The sequence below is a fragment of the Chenopodium quinoa genome, unplaced genomic scaffold (assembly GCF_001683475.1).
Source record: "Chenopodium quinoa cultivar QQ74 unplaced genomic scaffold, ASM168347v1, whole genome shotgun sequence".
Classification (NCBI taxonomy): Eukaryota; Viridiplantae; Streptophyta; class Magnoliopsida; order Caryophyllales; family Amaranthaceae; genus Chenopodium; species Chenopodium quinoa.
The window spans coordinates 1,483,087-1,502,659 of record NW_018742881.1 but is presented as its reverse complement, the minus strand read 5'-3'; the positions used below and the strand labels follow the sequence as shown (position 1 = coordinate 1,502,659).

General features: G+C 36.1%; 4 protein-coding genes across 5 annotated transcripts; 1 reads left to right on the top strand and 3 right to left on the bottom strand.

The window, feature by feature from the left end:
* Positions 1 to 661: 661 nt before the first annotated feature.
* On the bottom strand, positions 662 to 3,136 carry LOC110726795. Its single transcript, XM_021906312.1, has 2 exons — positions 2,858 to 3,136; positions 662 to 1,279 (listed from the first exon to the last, which is right to left on the bottom strand). Exons 1-2 carry the CDS (start codon positions 3,010 to 3,012, stop codon positions 1,207 to 1,209), a joined length of 228 nt encoding a protein of 75 aa, XP_021762004.1. The 5' UTR covers positions 3,013 to 3,136; the 3' UTR covers positions 662 to 1,206.
* A 795-nt stretch (positions 3,137 to 3,931) lies between these two features.
* Positions 3,932 to 5,022, top strand: LOC110726615 (dehydrodolichyl diphosphate synthase 6-like). The gene has a single exon (XM_021906088.1). The coding sequence runs from the start codon at positions 3,961 to 3,963 to the stop codon at positions 4,825 to 4,827; it is 867 nt and encodes a 288-aa protein (XP_021761780.1). The 5' UTR covers positions 3,932 to 3,960; the 3' UTR covers positions 4,828 to 5,022.
* A 721-nt stretch (positions 5,023 to 5,743) lies between these two features.
* Positions 5,744 to 6,577, bottom strand: LOC110726794. The gene has a single exon (XM_021906311.1). The coding sequence runs from the start codon at positions 6,380 to 6,382 to the stop codon at positions 5,924 to 5,926; it is 459 nt and encodes a 152-aa protein (XP_021762003.1). The 5' UTR covers positions 6,383 to 6,577; the 3' UTR covers positions 5,744 to 5,923.
* A 611-nt stretch (positions 6,578 to 7,188) lies between these two features.
* On the bottom strand, positions 7,189 to 19,204 carry LOC110726793 (pyrophosphate-energized membrane proton pump 3). 2 transcript variants are annotated; one of them, XM_021906309.1, is made up of 15 exons: positions 18,998 to 19,203; positions 18,013 to 18,404; positions 16,026 to 16,229; positions 14,988 to 15,139; positions 14,448 to 14,595; positions 14,238 to 14,370; positions 12,201 to 12,373; positions 11,260 to 11,380; positions 10,824 to 11,005; positions 10,184 to 10,621; positions 9,938 to 10,102; positions 9,695 to 9,850; positions 9,504 to 9,615; positions 9,130 to 9,349; positions 7,189 to 7,628 (listed from the first exon to the last, which is right to left on the bottom strand). In XM_021906309.1, exons 2-15 carry the CDS (start codon positions 18,103 to 18,105, stop codon positions 7,529 to 7,531), a joined length of 2,397 nt encoding a protein of 798 aa, XP_021762001.1. In that variant the 5' UTR covers positions 18,106 to 18,404; positions 18,998 to 19,203; the 3' UTR covers positions 7,189 to 7,528. The 2 variants fall into 2 exon arrangements, with proteins under 2 accessions (XP_021762001.1, XP_021762002.1); XM_021906310.1 differs by lacking the exon at positions 18,013 to 18,404 and having other exon boundaries at positions 18,998 to 19,204.
* Between the last annotated feature and the right edge of the window lie 369 nt (positions 19,205 to 19,573).

Genomic DNA, 19,573 nt, shown 5'->3' with positions numbered 1-19,573 from the left:
GAGTTGAGCCATTAGGCATTAGAGCCGTAAAGGTGTGTACTATCCGGTCGGGACTGAATTGCGAATGGTCTAGATGATACCATTTCAATCTTTGATTCTTGATTTTGATTTTTCAACATGATCTCAACATACTAGTACCTTTTTTTTCAACATGATATTCTTGAAATGCTACTAACAATATTATTTTTTATGTTGAAAATTACAAAACCGATTTTAAATTGAATCAGACAATACACACTTAAGGAGACAAAGGAGAAAAACCCCACCGAGACAGAACCTCTTATGTCAACTTGGCCAGAGTGAATGGGCTTGGGAATTTTCACATGTTAACTTGGCCCGAGTTAGTGGGCTAGGCCCTTAGGAGATCTCATACGTCAACTTGGCCGAGTCCTTCCAACGGAGTTTGATCTCACAACCTTATAATTGTAAGATTCAAACCTAACTAGACCAAGCCTTGGTATGTTGGGAGTTATTGGTTGCCCATAGAATGGAACGAGTATATCAACAGAGCAGCGCAATTTGAAATAATGGGTTCAAATGGGTAATTGAAATAATGGCTGTATAGAAAATCACCATTAACATCAGCCTAAATAATTGTAGAGGCAGAAGAGTAGGGCAAAGGCCAAAGTGAACCAGCTACTTTAACCTAGTCATAGGCTCATAGCAACAACAGGACAGTCCCTGAATTATGTATTTGATTACACATCAAGATTACAATCAGTATAGAATGTACAGCTGACATGTGAAGCACAAAATCGACGAGGTATAAATCTAAAATCTAGACTAGATAGTTCGAGAATAAAGTAGAATGGGAGCTACATAACCTGGACTGTCATCCCTTGTCAAAATGCATAATCAATAAAATGAGCATTGGTTAATTCTTCAATCTTCATTAAGAAAAAAGAACACAATCCAACTTGCACATTTCTAGGCTCTTATTACCAAAACAATGGCCAACTAAAGTTTTTCACTCTTCAGATGAGCACCAACCTAACAGTACTGGAAATCTGGAATAAGCAGCAGGTATTTAAGTTTCTCAAACTTGTAGCACGTTTTAATATCAAAATTCTCAGCGTGCTATAAGAAACAATGCAGATACAGGTATATACGAGCATACATTAACTGGAACTGTGATAGCCTGTACAGGTCAACTACCAGAAAAAACCTCTGTAGATCTGCATTCTTCTAACAGGCAGCTTTGTAGTATTAATTGTCTTTAGGAGTGTCCTTTGGATGAACTTGTCCATCAACTTGCTTGGGTTTAACTTTCTCTGCTGCCCTACAGAAATGTTACACTCCAGTCAGAAGGAAAAAAAAAGTGAAGATAGTAGGAAAGACAAAAAATCACAGGTGAAATAATAAACCCAAAATTCTGTAAATCACACTTAAAAAAACAAGTGCCTAAGACACAATCATACAAATGAATGGAGGCTAGAGAATAGCACTGAATTATTAGACATAAGTCAATAAACAGTGAGCAAAGGCTATAGTCAGACATCTCTATGTCACATGGACTTTCCCAACCAAAGTTCTCAGAGCCAAAAAAAATCTTGAAGCTCGGACACAAGTTATAACATAATAGATGAGCATGATGAATTTGGCCATGTCTAACCTTTGACTCCATCCATATACTGAAATATATACCTAATCATGGTCCCTAGATCCAGACCATCCAGATAGCATAAAGCATGTTTTTAATGTCATTAATTGGACTGCTGTAATAAGAAGCTTTTGATCAGAAAGCAGCACCCTAAAACACAAAATTTCTAACAAGAATATATCGTCTATCAAAAACAAAGACCATACCAGGGTTTCTCCACAACAAGGCATTCACCATTTAACAAAAAGCTAATCAGCACAATGGTTCACTACGTTCCATGAATAAAGCAGACACCGGATCAAACCCCAGAAAGACCGTTTTATAGCAGAACCAGACAATGTGACTGATTTACAGTCCCCAAGTACTTAAAAGTTAAGCCATGTGATTGACCTAAAGCTCGTAAATCTTGGTTTGGATTCGTAATTCCACAGGAATAAATGAAGTCAACCTCTTACAACCCTGATTAGTACAGGATTTCAATAAGAGCAAGCCATAACATTTGTTCAGCACCATAGCCAAATTGCTTGCACCAAGTTGAATGCCATACGTTTATTAATTAGACTTGCAACATCTCAACCATTGTAAATTGTATTCACAAAGACGTAACTTCTTATAAGTAAGAACGTGAACCTACCCCATGAATAACCTTGTAACCATTGTTGTAATTTGTATACATTCAACTCGCCTTACCCTCAAAATGGACAAAAGCCTTCTTAGAGGCCTTTTGTAATGTGATTGTATTGGCATAGACCTTGTTCATAAAATAATTTGTCACATCCCTATGAGCCACAGTAATTGAGAGTAGTACTAAAATGGGTGACCTCCTAAGAAAGTCTTCGTGATGGTTCATGTAGCCAACCCCACTAATGGCAGTAATGGGATTAAGACGTTCAAGCAAGTAGACCTTGTTCATAAAATAAACCAAGCCTAAATATAAAATGATCCACTACGAGTTGGCCTGTTGCTCCTGTAACACGAGGATTAGATGTACGCAACCTTACCCCTACGTTACAACATTATTTTCTAACAATATTTAATTTAATTAAACAGATGGACAAACACACAATCATCCATCAGTTATACTACTAACAGTACAACACAACATGAAATTCAGAGCAAAATTTTAACAATACTATAAACAGAGCTACATTAACAGTATTGAAGCAAATCAAAATCATAACTTGTTCTATTTAGGATCAATCAAGCAAAATAATTCATAAATTAAGAAATTGATAAAAGAGGGAAGAAGGGAGATACTTGGAGGAAGAGGAGAGAGATTCTTCTTCAATCCAATTACGAATCTGGCGGATGTTGCGGCGGAAGATGGCGGAGGAATTTCTGACGTCGCTGCGGAGGATGAGTATGGCGGCGCTTACTCCGGCCACCGTCAATATGAAATTTGTCAATGCCATTTTTACCCCTTTTGCTCTCTCTTTCCGTCTCCCTATGTATCGCAGGATTCCCAGTTACGAGCTATGCCTAAAGCCACTTACTTAAAAAGTAGAGGTGTCAATTTGGGTTGTTATTGAGTCGAGCTCGATTGTGTCTAGATGAGTTGGGTCAAGCTTTGAGTTAGGCAACGAATAAGGTTATTGGGTCAAATTTAGTTAGGTCATGTCAATTATATGTATTCCGTAACACTTTATGTGTGTGTCATTGTGTTTTGTGTGATTTTATTTGAAAACATATAAATAATGTGCAACTAGAGTTGATACGATATTTTTAAAGGATTATCGGAAAAATAGAGAGTAACATTAAAAAAGAATCATAGTAAATATATTGTGCAAATGAGATTAAACCAACAAATTGGCTTACAATTTTCCACTAAATTTGTGGTTTTATCTTTCAATTGTGTCGGACAATCGATTACGAGTATGTTATGTTGTAATTAGATCATTTTATTTTTATGTGTAGTAATTTGGGATTTTGTTAAAGTGTTAGGTATACTAGTATCATTTTACCATGTATCAAGTGATACGAGTGTATTTAAATAAAACCTCCAATTAGGTTTTAAGCTTCTACTCATATTTGTATTTATTTCCCTTTCAGTTCTTAATTAATAATTGCTAGAAAATTAGAAGTGTTACACTTTGTGGGAAATTTGCAACATTTAACAATATTTACATGCAAGAAATCGTGGTCAAAAGCTAAGATAGGAACTATCTTTGAATAATATGTAAACTGTAAATGAATCATGAAAAATGCATGCAAGATTAAGTGCGCCATTCCATCGCAAAATTTCCTATGAATCTGCTACTTTTGGGAACACACTTTAGGTCTCTCCCTTTTCTGACTATTTAACTGGGATTCAGTTTATCATGATTTCAAGCAGATGTGAATTTATATTACATGTTCAGGTCATGCTTACTAGTTTAAAATCATTTGTTTCGGCACTAGTTCATGGTGCGAAGGTGCCTAGAGTTTTAATGGCGGAGGGTAACGAACAAGGTGATGCAAAACAGTTGTTGAGGAAATCCTACAACTTTTTCCTTAATTGCACTTACAAGGTTCTATCAGTTGGTCCCATCCCAGAACATGTCGCCTTTATCATGGATGGAAATCGAAGGTATGCAAAGATGAACAACATTGACCCAGAGGATAGTCATAGGCCAGGATTCATAGCCCTCATGTCAGTTATCAAGCATTGCTATGAGCTTGGTGTAAAATACATAACAATCTACGCCTTCAGCCTACACAATTTCAGGAGAAAGCCTGAAGAAATTGAGAGGTTGATGAATTGGATGAGAGAAAAAATCGATACATTTCTTGAGGATGATGGTTTTATCAAAAGGTATGGTGTTAGAATATACTTTGTAGGGAAATTGGAGGAGCTAAGTGAAGACCTTCAGGTTGCAACCAACAAGGCGATGGAAGTAACAGCCAATAATACAACAACATACCTGCTAGTATGTGTGGCTTATACTTCAACAGACGAAATTGCTCATGCTGTAGAAGAATCTATTCCTTACAATGTTACGATTAGAAAACAGGAAAACAACCTTGCTACTTTCAAAATCGAGTTAGCAGAACTAGAAAAACAAATGTACATGGCAGTAGGACCGATGCCAGACATTTTGGTTCGAAGTTCAGGAGAGACAAGACTCAGCAACTTCCTTCTTTGGCAGACCGATAGATGCCTCCTGTATAGTCCTTCTGCTCTGTGGCCAGAGCTTGGGTTAGGCAATTTGGTGTGGGCAGTAATCAGCTTCCAAAGGCACTATCTCTAATTGCAGAAAATACGAAAATCGTTTTAATGTTTGCTAGCTCCTATATGTTTTTGCTTTGCTATACTAGGGTACACTTAATGATCTTGGCCATTATATGTGACGTCCATGCTAAATCATGGATCATCATCAACAAAATGAATGTCTGTAGTCCTGTTTTAACTGTTGAATGAATCAGATTAGACACTTTTTTTTATCAGCACATACTATAAACTTCTTACACTCTCACCAACCACTCCAAAAACTAGCTAATCAACTTCCAAAGGCACCATTATATCCAATGGGACTTGCAGAAGTTGGCCTGTCATAATCTTAAGGTCGTATTCCTTCTACATATTCCTCAAATAAGCACCAGGTTTCAGCGCGCCTATAATAAACCTAGGCGTAGTGCATGTCATTCGCGTGCCAATGTGTGGCAACATACAGGCACATAAGCGCGCTACTTAGATGTACAATAGAATTGATGGCTTGATGCTGGTACCTAGCTTTGCTTAAACCCAAATTAAGCAGTTATTTTGCTAATAATCGATACATGATTCAGTCCTTGGGGGTCAACAATTTGCATATGGCAATCAAGCAATCAGTGTTAAATCAACAAACTTTTAAGAGATAGTGCCTAATATGTATGTAGGATTGTATCCTAACTCCCTAAATATCAACCCAAAAACTATTTTACTCGGACTCTTCATTTCAACTCAACTTGTCGAATAGTCTAAACTCAATCACAGAAATGACAAAAAAGCTCCATTTTGGACCAAAATCATATAAAATTATTATACCATGACATGCTATTTGAGTGACATAATAGTAAAGTAGCTATATTTCAATTGATGGTGTGCTGTGTGCATATAGCTTGAATTATTATACAATAACCAAGTTAAGTCAGCAAAAAAAATTCACCTAAACAATACAGAAAAAATGACCACTTCAAAATTCAATAATTCTCATTCCTCAATGCTCTACAGAATCAAAAACTACAGCCACTACAATTATATAACCCACTTATTCGTGGACGTCAACTAGCTTAGTTCAATAAAAGTCGTACCTCAAATCAAATCCCGTCTACATCACCGCCCATTATTAAAAAAAACATAACCCCCTAGGTATTAGTAGAGCCTCTAACAGAATTCCAAAGACTAGAAGCAGCAGAAACAAGCTGAGGCCAAACAGCGGCGACACCGCGAAAGACAACAGCAGAAGTAACACCAATGGCGACACTTTCAGGGTATCCAGGTTTAGAATCAAGCTTCATTTCAATAATAGCAAGACGAGTATTAGCCGTATCAAGCTTTCTAGAAGCTTCCGCCATGAACTTATCTTTCTTCCCTCTTCCAGAAGTAACAACCCTAAAAAGCATCTGTTGAAGGTCGTCGATTACTTTAATGGAGGCTTCATTGGAATTCATTCCTTGGGATTCGTAATGGGTTATTAGCTCTTGTGGGGTTGGGAGTTTTAGCTTTTGTTTTTTGCCGGAGTTTGTGGCGGAGTCTTTGGTGGTTGATGGTGGTTGTTGTGGCGGAGATGAGGTTGAGGAATTGGGGATTTGGGGTTGCTCCATTGTTGGGAATGGAAGAGAGATAAACCCTAAATTGGATTGAATAAGGGGTTTTGGGAATTGGGAAGAGGGGAGAAAGTAAATGGGTGTTTTGAGATAAGATTTTTATTTATTTGGAAGTTTTAAGAGCAATAATAAAGCACCATAGGGTCTGTTCTCATTGACTGAACTCAGCTGAGGTGAACTGAATATTTTATAAGAGAAGGATTTAGGAGTTGAACTGAACTGAGCTGAACTGAAAGTGAATTTCAACGTAAGAAAACAAGTCCTACCTCCGTTACATATTATTTGCAACGATTTGATATAAAGTAGAGAGAAAAAATGTCTAATCGTAATAATGTGTAACGGAGGTATTATATACTTTGTAAAAAAAAAAAAAAAAAAAAAAAAGGGCAGGATATAATGACATATACTGTCAAAAAAAAAATATTTTGTGCTTACCAAAAATGGCCCTAAGTCTGATATTCTGGGACGGGGAGGGTATTTTAGATTGGAATGAGCTTACTATTCCATTACAAGGTGCACCTTAATCATTAATCCAGTTCTGTATAAGAATAATGAAAAGTTAATAATAAAACATTGCGATATTACACTAAAAATGAATTCAACAAGATCTTACATGCCTTTATCACACAAGTATTATTCATCATCAGAACTTTTAAATTTGACGAAAAAATGTAATCAAATCCACATTCCAACATAAAAATAATAAAAATAAAAATAAAAAATTCCCATGTACCCCAGTTTAAGTATTTCATTCGACTCCCAGACATTTTTAAATGTGTAATTAGTAAATGAATACTCCGTTATATACTAACCCCTTTGCTATTGCTAATATTCAAGTGCAGCTCGAAAACAAGGTTTGTGGACAAATTTCATTTGGGGTAACAAACCTCTCCATTTAAATCTTTCACCATTGTCCTCAGGCCAACTGTTAATATTTATATTGTCATATACAGAAAAGTACCAATACAAGAGGATATTCGAGATTCTGCCTAAAGAGAGATTTATTCAAAATTAGGAAAAACAAAAAGAATTCCTCTGTGACTAAGTAACTCCACAAATCATTTGGGCACCCTCTTATCCACATTGAAGGGGGACGAGAAAGGGGTGCTGCTCAGTTAAATCTGCACTTTCGTATCAACAAAGTTACAGGAATACAGGCGCCATAACCAGAGTAATTGTCGCAAGCATTTTTATCAGAACGTGAATTGAAGGTCCAGCCGTGTCTTTAAAAGGGTCTCCGACACTGCAATTAAAATCAAAATTTAAACTTCCATGAGTTCAGCAGCAAAAGAAGACATTGTACTGACTAAAATTCGAGCACATATAGATAATCTAAAAACATATTGAGCAATCAAGACAAATGTTTGACCTTAGTCAGTCCTGCTACAGAATATTGATCATGAGTCTTTAAAGACTTAGGCCCTGTTTGATTCACCTTAATTTTGCTGAACTGAAATTATTTTTACTGAACTGAACTTAATTTTACTGAACTGAAATTATTTTTACTGAACTTAAATTATTTTACTGAACTTAAATTATTTTTACTGATTTTCTATTATAATTATTCTTTAAGAAAACTGAATTTTACTGAACTGAACTTATTTTTACTGAACTGAAATTATTTTTACTCAACTTAAATTAATTTTACTTAACTGAACTTATTTTTACTGAAATGAAATTATTTTACTTAATATTATTTTTTTAAGGTGAAGAGAACAGGGCTTAGACTTATAACGATTAAAAAAAATATAATGAAGCTGAAACAAAAGCTAGCACTTCAATTGAGCTCGCCCCTACAGCCAGCAACTACAGTGGCTAGCGACATATTTATCACTCCAAATGGTTGCTCACTTGCTCTCATAGAGTGAAGAAGGAAGTAACAGGTAACTTCCCATAGCCATAACTCCACAACTCAATATCACACTTACATTTTTTGTTAACACCACCACCATCTTGACCACCACCCAGCATCAATTTAACTGCTGCCAGTACTCCTCTAGTACCAACAACTTAGATCCATTGTCCACATCTGTCCCCATACCCACTTCCACAGCCACCTCCACCAACACAGCAACACTACTACCAGTCTACCAAACTTTGCGGCCATGACCTCACTTTGAGGATGCAGGCCATCATGCCAAGGGCTGTGGCTAAGCAGTGATTTACCGATTGTATTTTCATCTAAGACTTCTATGTTGTCATTTGACGAGAATTGTGGACAACATAATGAATTGATTCATTGAAATTTAATTGATCACAGAATAAAGTTGTGATCAACACACTGACTTGATCCATCGCACAAGGATTAAGATTGAAGATTAATACACATTAACTAGCATTCTCTTTCTTTGGCTGATCCTCAATAAACAGCAAGTTGAAGTTTATACTTCTCACTATCCACTCCAATAAACATACAATACATCAATAGGTTGTTACAATTCAACATAACTGTCCCATTTAGGTTGTTCTGGCTATACTAAGCAGGCTTATAGGGTGTGCATTCATATAAATTGATAACCACAGAATAATGATCACTGAAAGTATATTAAGAATACAAGGTTGATTAAACCTACAATTGATGAAAAGTGCATGCAAGCATAAGCATGCCATCATTGCCATGTACAGGGACAGGGTAATGACAGAACAGAACACACCAACCAGCAAATCTCATTTATCAGTAAAAAAAATAACTGCAAAAGCTTAGATATCTTTGTAAAGGAGATTAAAAATTTATTATAACTTACGTGTCTCCAGTAATGGCCGCTTTGTGACAGTCACTTCCTTTGCCTCCAAGAGCCCCAGTCTCTATATACTTCTTTGCATTATCCCAGGCACCACCAGCAGTATTCAAGAAAAGAGCCATAAGGATGCCAGAAACTGTGGCAAACATCAACATTGCAGCCACAACCTTAGCACCAAGTAATGGGTGTCCAACATAATGTCCTAGTATACGAAAAACAACACCTGTAACAAACAAACTTATGTCAATAATGATCAGGCAAACTGGCAAATTAAGTATCTAATATTCAAAGCTTTCCAGAAAGAAATATAACAATCTATAACATAAGAGTTTCTTCTGTAGACAAATAATACCAGAAAACAAGAACAAAAAACTTACCAACCACTATTGGTGATATAATAGCCAAAGCACCAGGTTTGATCATTTCCTTCAATGAGGCTGACGCTACAATTGCCACACATCGACCATAATCAGGCTTTTCTTGGTAATCCTGAAGTTGAATGACAATCATTAACCGGTACCAGACACATCATCAATCAGACTACAAACATGATGAGATAAATACTTACCATGATTCCAGGCCTTTCAATAAATTGTCTTCTAACTTCATTTACCACCTCCTGAGCAGTACGACCAACTGCTGAACATGCCCAAGCACTGAAGAGAAAAATAAGCATAGAGCCTAGCAAGCCACCAACAAAAATTTCAGGGACTGCAATGTCAACCTGAAACATAGAAAAATTATAAATTTAGGAAGATCAAAACACTACAGGTACATAAGCAAACAAGCCAAGGTGCAACTTAATACCAACCTCTTTAAACGGTACACGAGCAAAAGAAGACACCTCATCCATGTAAGCACTGAAAAGAAGAAAAGATGCAAGTGCAGCAGATCCAATAGCAAAACCTTTAGTGGTAGCTTTGGTGGTGTTGCCAACTGCGTCAAGGACATCAGTAATTTCTCGAACACTTTCAGGCTAGAGAGAAGCATATGATAATCAGTTAGCATGAGCTGATACTGCATATAAAATCATCTAGACTCAAAAATACATTGATACCTGTTGGCTCATCTCCACAATTCCACCAGCATTGTCAGCTATTGGCCCAAACATATCCATGGTCAGGACATAAGCTGCTGTACTGAGCATACCCATTGTAGCCACTGCTGTTCCAAACAATCCACCGGTAGGGTTTCCAGCTTCATCCATCAATCCAGAAGTATGACCCAACCAGAAAGAAGAAATAATAGCTACACTGATAACAAGAACAGGGAGTGCAGTTGACTCCAGTCCCAAACTGACACCAGCAATTATATTAGTCCCATGGCCTGATGAGCTTGCAAGAGCCAATGTACGTACTGGCTCATACTTATAATCAGTGTAGTACTTGGTGATCCATACAAATACATATGCTGTTATGATTCCGACCAGCCCACACAATGCAAAATTTAACCAAGCTGAAGGTGCCTGCTCTGTGTATAGCAACCAGCGCGTTGACTGCAGATAAACAAAGGCATACAAAGTTATTGTTTGGGGAACATAATTATCAAAACCAAAAAGCACCTTTCTTCCCCCCCCCCCTCTCTTTCCTAAGGGAAGTAAGTAGCTAAAGCTCAATCGAAAACTATGCCCAAAGAAAACAAAATACAATGCTGGAGTAAATGGATGGATTGGTGGAGAAATTGAAGATTGATCTTACCGCAACAAAGGTCAAAACCGCTAATACTATTGTAACAGAATATCCTTTCTCAAGTATTCTCATTGGATCTTCTGCAGCTAAGCCAGCCTCTCGTGTGCCTCTTATTGAAAAGATACCCACAGTAGATACGACAAGGTCAAAGGAATGAACCACCAAAGGGAACAAGATAAAGCCAGTTGGATCTGTCACCAGAAAAAGGGCAGCTAGTCAGTCTATAAGATGCAAGAAACTGCAAATATAAAAAAGAACTTAATGAGGCAATTTTGTCATTAAGAAGCTCCAAAAGTAGCCTAAAAGTAGCTCTGAAATAAGAGAGAAAGTGGTGAAAGTTTGATTTCAAATAGCAAATAATATAAAATATATATACAGCTATGAATTTATGTATGTGAGTATGTCTATAAGTATTGGGAGTGACGCAACCTACAGGTACACTTACCTTCAATTTTACAACGCTGTGCCATTGTTCCACCCAATATCATGGCACTTATGATCTCAGCAGCTATACTTTCGAATAGATCTGCACCACGAGCAGCACAATCGCCGACATTGTCTCCAACCTGCAAATGACATCTCAATAGTTTCATCTTTCAAGTTGCCCTAACCAAGGAGCCTCGATATGTTAAACAATAAAGTGACTGCAAAAAAAAATCCAACAGCAACAAAGTCCACGAGCTGACAACAATAAGCTTGACAAAACCCCAAACAGAAAAATCATAGTAAAGAAAATAGATGAGAAAGAGGGATACTCCTCCTTTGGAAACATAAAGCTGGAGCAACTCCACTTTCCTGGCATACTGATAGATTTTAATTACATCGATGTTGATTATGCTCTTCTTTTTTCATTGGACACTGGAAGGTCTTTGGTTCTCCAGACTCATGTACTTGTCAAAAGATTTTTATCTTTCTCTTTTGATATTATATTCACTAATGCATAGATGAAGCACTTTAGACACAATAATGAGAAGATAAACCAAGAGAGGGGAGCACATAGGTTAGACTTCACTCCCATAGCCCATCAAAAAAGTTTAGCATGTCTACAAAATTCATAAATTAATAATTGGTTTACTTAAATTATCTCACATTAGCAGGACAACTGGCCAAGTACAAATTTCACAGTCAGTCATCAAAAAATTTCACAAAGTATTTAATCACAATACTTGCAACTTTAGAGGATACACAATTTGTGAAGTGAGGAGAGAGATAGAGATAGATTAAAAAAGAGGACCCGTCTAATGAAGAGAGAAAGGGAGCATCATTGGAAATAAAGTAATGTTGCAATTATTTCACAACTCCCTTATAGAATGGCAATTAAAAAAGAACAGAGGAAGTATATGAGAAACTAAAAAACTATAAGTTAAACTTCTAAAAATAGATTACCAGATCAGCAATGACAGCAGGATTACGAGGATCGTCTTCTGGTATTCCCTGCTCAACTTTTCCAACAAGGTCAGCTCCAACATCAGCTGCTTTCGTGTATATACCACCACCCAATTGTGCAAAGAGAGCAACAAACGAAGCTCCAAAGCCGTAACCAACAAGTAGAAGAGGCACTGGCATAATGAAATTACGGAGGATCAATTTTCATGCCAACTTTAGCACAATATACAGGAATCAATTACACAGAAGATTATATAACCTATAGTACCTAAGTGAAAAAAGCAAGGAACATGGATGAACAATACATGATCACATACCCACTTGCCAAACTGCATTAACTACCAAACCCAAAAATGAACTAGTACCTAAGTGACTGGTGTGGAAATTCAACAATTCAGCACAAGATCACATTTATGTCTCACTTTTCATCCTTCAAGCCGAGGCAAATTTGTTCTTAACATTTCACTTTTTCACATTTTCCAATAAGAAAATTTGAACATGTATATCTCTTATTATGTATTTATAATTTTTAAAATAAGTTGATGGTTCAAATATACATGTTGAGATGAATCTAACAAGATCCCACATGAGTATATATTTCCTTATGTACATACTTCCTCCGATACATTACAAGTGCAACGTTTCCCCTTTTTGGAAGTTGCATAATAACTGCAACATCACTACTTGTGGAAATGAGTTCTCTCTATCTCTCTCCTAATCACATGGGACCACTTCCTTAACTCTCTCTATCTCTCTTCTCTCCAATAATACTGTACATCCCTACATGTTGCACTTATAAAAAGCAAAGGAAGTATTACAAATAATGGTCAAAGTGAACTTTATGAATAGTGCCAAAATAAAATAAAGCTAAGAACGTTATGAGACGGAGGTAGTATGAAGAATACATCAAAGGTGAAAAGTGCAAAGAGAGTTGATTAAGATTGCATGTAAATAGTGCAAATCAGTACAACCACTGGAAATTCGATTGGATGAGCATTCATCATATTAACCTTAGCATAGTAGCATTGCTATAGTGAGAACAATATTCCCAAGTTTCCCTAACAGGTCCAGATTTGGAAGAATTTTATTAGTGAGAGTGTGAGACAGCTTCTCAAGTATTCAGATTTCAGAAATGATTATCCAGAGACATGTAGGGCTTAAAAAGTAAAGAAAACAGAATTTATGTCATATGTTTGAGACTAATCAAAGGATTTGTCTTCTCCAATTTTTTTTTCCACAGCCAAACATAGTAAAGTTTGCAATGGAAGATCCGGTATATATTTTAAATTTTCATGGTCGTCATAGGTAACGTGAATTTAAGGTGACAAGTAACTGCCAACATTGGAAACGCTGAGCGTTGTAGCCATAGGGTTTCATCCAGTTTATGAGAATGAGATGAATATGTAGCAACTCCATTGTCCTGCCTATAGGGTTAAGGCTTTAATAATGATCTAATCATGGTCAGCTAAAGCCTAAAATTAGTAGCAAATAGCATAACAATAGGCATGTTCTGCAAAGCCAAGAGACAGCTAGTGTAAACTTTTTTTTTTTGTCAAAAAACAAAAAAGACCCCATACCCAAAGACTTCTCACCTCTGATATGAGAAGGAACAGCATATGATTACATCTGTTGTTAAATAGTGAAAGAATACCATTATATAAGTTCTATATCCATTAAATTAAGCAAACACCCATCATGGCATCATGTTCAAGTATTCAGCTCAAACAATTTGTGTAATAGAAGCATAATTAGTGGGTGATGTAGAGCTCTCATAAAACTTTGGGCTAGAGACTGATACATCTATATATCTTGCACCAATTATAAAGATACCACATCACAATAAAGATAAAAATAAAAAAAAATTAAACCAGCTGTTATAGTCAAGAAGATCTTTGCTCCCTTTCTCCTAAAAGAAGTGGTCTAAATGAAGCAAGTAGTCAACAACTTTTCAGTGGTCTAACAACACATCATTCATGCTCAAACATACGAAGATAAATACAAGAAAAATATGAAAGAAAAAGAAATAAGAACACTTACGATCTGTGACTTTCATAGAACCATGTGAATCCACCCCCAACCATACATAGAAAGCAGCATAGAGAATGGCAACACCAAGTACAGCCATGCCAACGACAATAATGGCTGAGAAACCACCAGCACGAACAGCTATCTGAAAGTATTGTCCCATTTCATTATATTACATGCATATATATTATAGGATAAAAAAAGTTACACACCACCACCAACCTGTAAGGCTTCTCTGGCTGACCGCCTCGCCGCACTTGAAACACGGACATTTGCACGAACAGACACCCACATCCCAACATATCCAGCTACACCTGAGCACAAAGCTCCCAGCAAAAAAGAAATAACTGTAATAAAAGCAGATGAGACCCTGCACCAGAACACAGAAAGAAAATGATCAAATGATTAAGCACAAACCAAAGGCTTAAAGTCTTTAGTTTTAGTGCTTGTTTGGTTGAATACAGGACATAGTTATTCCTAGGAAGTTTTATTCACTTGTAATAGCATTTCCTAGGAAATGCATAGTTTTGTTTGGTTGATCATAGGAAATTTTAACTTCCCACAAGCATTTCCACTTACCTAGGGAACCCAAGTCAGTAAATTTCTCCAATTTGTGGGAAGGGCTTCATAGGAAGTTCAAATTCCCATGTTTTTGCCAACCAAACAACACCATCTTCCTCCACTTCCTATTAAGTTTCAATATCCGAGTTTTCTTTGTCAGCCAAACAAGCATCGTAATACCAAAAAGAAATTAGATAATACCTCCCAATGCCAGCAGCTTCTTGCTGTGGAGTTCTATCCCGCAACAAATATATACTGAGAATTACTAGGGCGAGCAGTACAGCCATTTTGGAGATGGTCCCATACTGGGTCCTAAAAAAGCCTTCAGCTCCATCACGTATAGCATATGATATCTAACAAGAGACAAAATATCATATTAAGAGGCAGTCAAATTATCTTTATATCACTGTGATCAAGCAGTGGAGAACTGAACACTATGAAATACTACGCAGCTTTCACAAAATTAGGGCACTTCCTCTCAGACTCACGTTTAAAGCAACGAAAAAGTAATAGAAGAGCCAATGGAGTCCTTACACAGTCAACTTATCTAGTTTATTCTTTTCTGCTTCCCAAGTTAACCACAAAACATAATTTGAAGAAAAAATCTTGACTTCAATGCTCTAGTCACAAAATTGCAGTCATTGGTGCCCCCATTTCCCCCACCCAACAGTTCGGATATTTACTGATGTCCTTGAATTCATATTCCTCCATTTTTTAATTGCACCATTTGCGTTTATGAGAAGTTGTACATTAGTTGTGCCATTTCCATATATGATATGCTATATTCAATTTTTGTTTGTGTACACACACCAATTACCCTAACTACCCTTGCAAATATTTGAAAACAACCATTGTTACCCCACCCTAACTACCCTTGCAAATATCTGAAAACATCCATTGTTACCCAACTGTGTTTGTATCACATGGGCAATATTGGCTTTCCCTGCCTTCTCTTTTTCTTAAATCTGGTGCCCTTACCAAAAGGTTCGATTTATTAAAAAAAAAAAAAAAAAGGAGGAAGTATAAACCTTTTTGGTATTACACAATCAAGCAGAAGGAATTAGAAAACCCCTGCTGTACTCTTTTTAAAAATTGAGAGTAACTTAATGACTACAAATGACATTAACAGAAATTACCATACCAACAATCTGTACATTGAGAGAGGATAAACACCAAATGCACTGGAAGTGTACAAAATGAATACATGTGAGAGATATTAACAATATACTATGAATGTACCTGGACCATCTCTGGGGGTCCCTCATCCTTTGCCAGAACCCACTTTGTGAGATATGTTGCCACAATGAAGCTGATGATGCAGATGGAAAATACAAAAACAATAATTGGAGAAGTGCTAGCTCCAATATAGAAGATAACTCCGAAGGTCAGAAGCATAAGAATATAAAGAACGCGAGTGTTTAACCCCATAATGAGTTGGAGAACCTGCAAAAGTAGATATTTACACTGTTTGTAAATTGAATATTGAATATTCACTTAAATAAGGCATCAAGGGTAGTAGATAAATTCACAAAAGAACAGGGACACTGACACATAGTAATATATGATAAACAATCACTGGAAGTTAGGCTATCAAGTTTCTGTGAACATTCTACACTGCAAAATTCCATCCAGTCATCCACCCAGATTGTTTCTGGTTTCTCCACTGTCCAAACCTTTAAATTAGACTAACCTTTCCCTATTAGCCTATTTAGTTTATTTCACAGTTTGCAATTTTTTTAAAGAGAAATATAACGTAACACCGGAAGCTTGTATGATTGTATCTTTCTGTTCACCGTCAATATTTCACAATGCACTCTGTAAAGTGAAAAGTATTTATCCCTTGCATCAAGCTCAAAACTAGTAGCCTTTGCTTGTCTTTTAAAAAAATGATTCAACAGTGGGGATAAGCACTGCTATCAACCTTGTACACATTGATCTTGATTTAGTACAAGCTCAATTTCTGCTAAAGCCAATTATAAGTTACAACTTACAAGTGTTTTTTAAATACTAGGAAATGAATATTATAAAGATGTGCAGGTGATTTAGTCTCACCTGCACATCTTTATAATATTCAATTATCCACAGCAAAAAATTAAACAATAATTTTCATAAATATGTACATGCAAGATAGTACTTGACACTTATAGGTCATGCAAAGCTTTATATATCTGTGCTAGGAATACAATAATTTTGTCCGTCTACTATTCTTTGGCTTTTGGATTAGAATGCAATATACCTAAATTAAATAGCACATTAAACTAATTAAGTTACTTATTTACTGTAAGATTGCAAGCATTATTATATATTGGATCAAGGATCAACCATACAACTAGGAAAAACCTGCCACTGCTTTAGTTACATATGACCATCCCTGGACAGAAGTCTCTTTAAAGTGTTGGGATAATGATAATGAATTGAAGTACACTCAGGTAAATTCGAATGCCAAAAGCATACTCACAGGAAAATTTAAAATGGAGAACAACCAAAATAATTACTCGTACAATAGTACATACTTGTAAGTTGTAACAAAGTCTTAATGCATTATTACCCCAAAAGCAACAACAAAGCCTAAGTCCCCAAAAAAAAATGGTGCTACAGGCTACAGCTGCTCCTCGACAGACCAACAAAGGTCTGCCAATGATGTTAAAATCAAAACCAAAAGCACAATCATGCCTAGGCCCTAGGGCACAATATTGTACTCTATATTTCCCAAATGCCATTGTCATCTGAGATTTCACTATCATTCCGATCATATTACAGTGGTTTCACATAATGAGTCTACGTAAGCAGTTTTCTATTCTCCCTTCTGTCCTTTCTCTCTAGTTGAAAAGCCATAAACATGTATTTACAAGAACTCAAATCTCAGTAAGTCTTAAACTCCCTACCCTGTAATCTAATCAGTCTCACTTTCCTCAACATTCCATACTCAAATAAACTCAAATTTTCCAAAACCTGCAAAAGGTAATGCCGTAAACATCCAGAAAAATTATCACAACCATTAACATATAACCCACAAAAACACAGTATAACATTTGAGAAACATTGGCTCAGTGTTTTCATGACCGTGAAATTGTTGTCTTTTCTTAGCAAAAGATAATAAAAAGGTTAGTCAACCCTAAAACTGATTTTTTTTTTCCCCAATAAGTACCAAACAAGCAAACTAAACTGACACATCAAAACATCTCCGCCCAACAAACTTGCCAAGCTAGAGAAAAAAAAGTCTTACCAAAGGGGTGTAAGGTTTGGATCGCATGTCGGGGAAAGTGCGGGCTCGGTCTTGGTAAGACCCCATAGAACCACTCTCCATATCATCCATCATGATGGAATGAGTAGAATTTACCCTCCTGGCCACAGGAAATGGACTGAACTCGCCACTTTGGGGGAACTCACCCCCTGAACTTGGTCGCTGTATCTTGAAACGCTGTTTATCACACCCCTGAGCTCCTCCCAGAGAGTCTGATTACAAGGGACTTCACCTCTCTCAGATACAAATCTCCAAAACAACCTGCTTACGAAACCTTAGCAAATCCTTCTGTCCAGCTTCTTCTCACTTACAAGCAGGTATTCTAACTTCAAACAAGAATTCCACTCTTTTTTTTTTCTCGTATACCGACACCTCTGTGCATATAAATCACTCAAATAAATTTAATAAGTCCAGTACACTAACAACAATATGAGCATTGCTCTTTCTCTTAGAAAAACAATCTACATTTTAATTTATATACAAAAATTAGCTTATATACCTCATATATAGTCATTCACACTAAAAAAATCAAATGTTCTACCCCGAAATTACATGGAAAACTTTCCTTCAATTATAATTAATCATTTTAATGGAATTATTTCTAAAAAAAACCGTTCTCCACATACTATTTTCGGATCCATTGCGAACCGAAAAAACGAACTACGCTTCACAAATTTAGCACATTACGAACACTAATTCAAATGAGAATTAAAAGGAAAAAAAAAAATCAAACCTCATAACACAACAATTTCAATCAGCATCAAAGCCCTAGAAATTCGATTATAGCACCAAAAATTCCGCAATAAAAAACAAAATCATCTTAAACAATCAAATCAACGAACAAAATCAAACAAAATTACAAATCAAAATCCAAACATTTCATAAATGCGAATCGATCAATGATCAAACCAGTCAAATGCTAAAGAGATCCAAAATTGATCAAAAAAAAAGTGAAATTAAAACTTACAAGAAGATGAAGATTGAAATGTGAGATGAGATCTTAGGATAATGTTGAAGCTTTTTGCAGCTATTATCAATGGCTTCTCTGTGGGTCACTTGTGCAACTCCTGAAGGAGAGAGAAAGGAGGAGAGAGAAAATGAGAGTGAGAAAAGGGAGAATTTTTGGTGTCTGATGATAAGTCTGTGAGCGTAGAATTTGTCTTTTTTCTCTTAAAAAAAACGTAGAATTTTTTCCCGTTTTGCCGTATTGTACGGAGTAATACTCATCTTAAAATAGTGTTGACATTTGACTTTGCGTAATTTAATGGTTTATGAGTTATGACTTATGAAGCAATGCATTAGATAATTACTTTTTTTTTTTTTTTTTTGTTTCACAATATACTTGTCAAAAATTACTCAACTATCAAAATTATTGAGATCAATAACAATGTTTGAAATAATGGGATTAGTCTTCCATAAGACTGAGTTGGTAAACATGAGATCGTCACCTAAATATATGAAGGAAAAAAAAAAACTTGTTCAATTACAGAAGATGTCCCCACTGAAAAGCAAATGCTCTAACTATTAGTTGTACAAAGTTTTA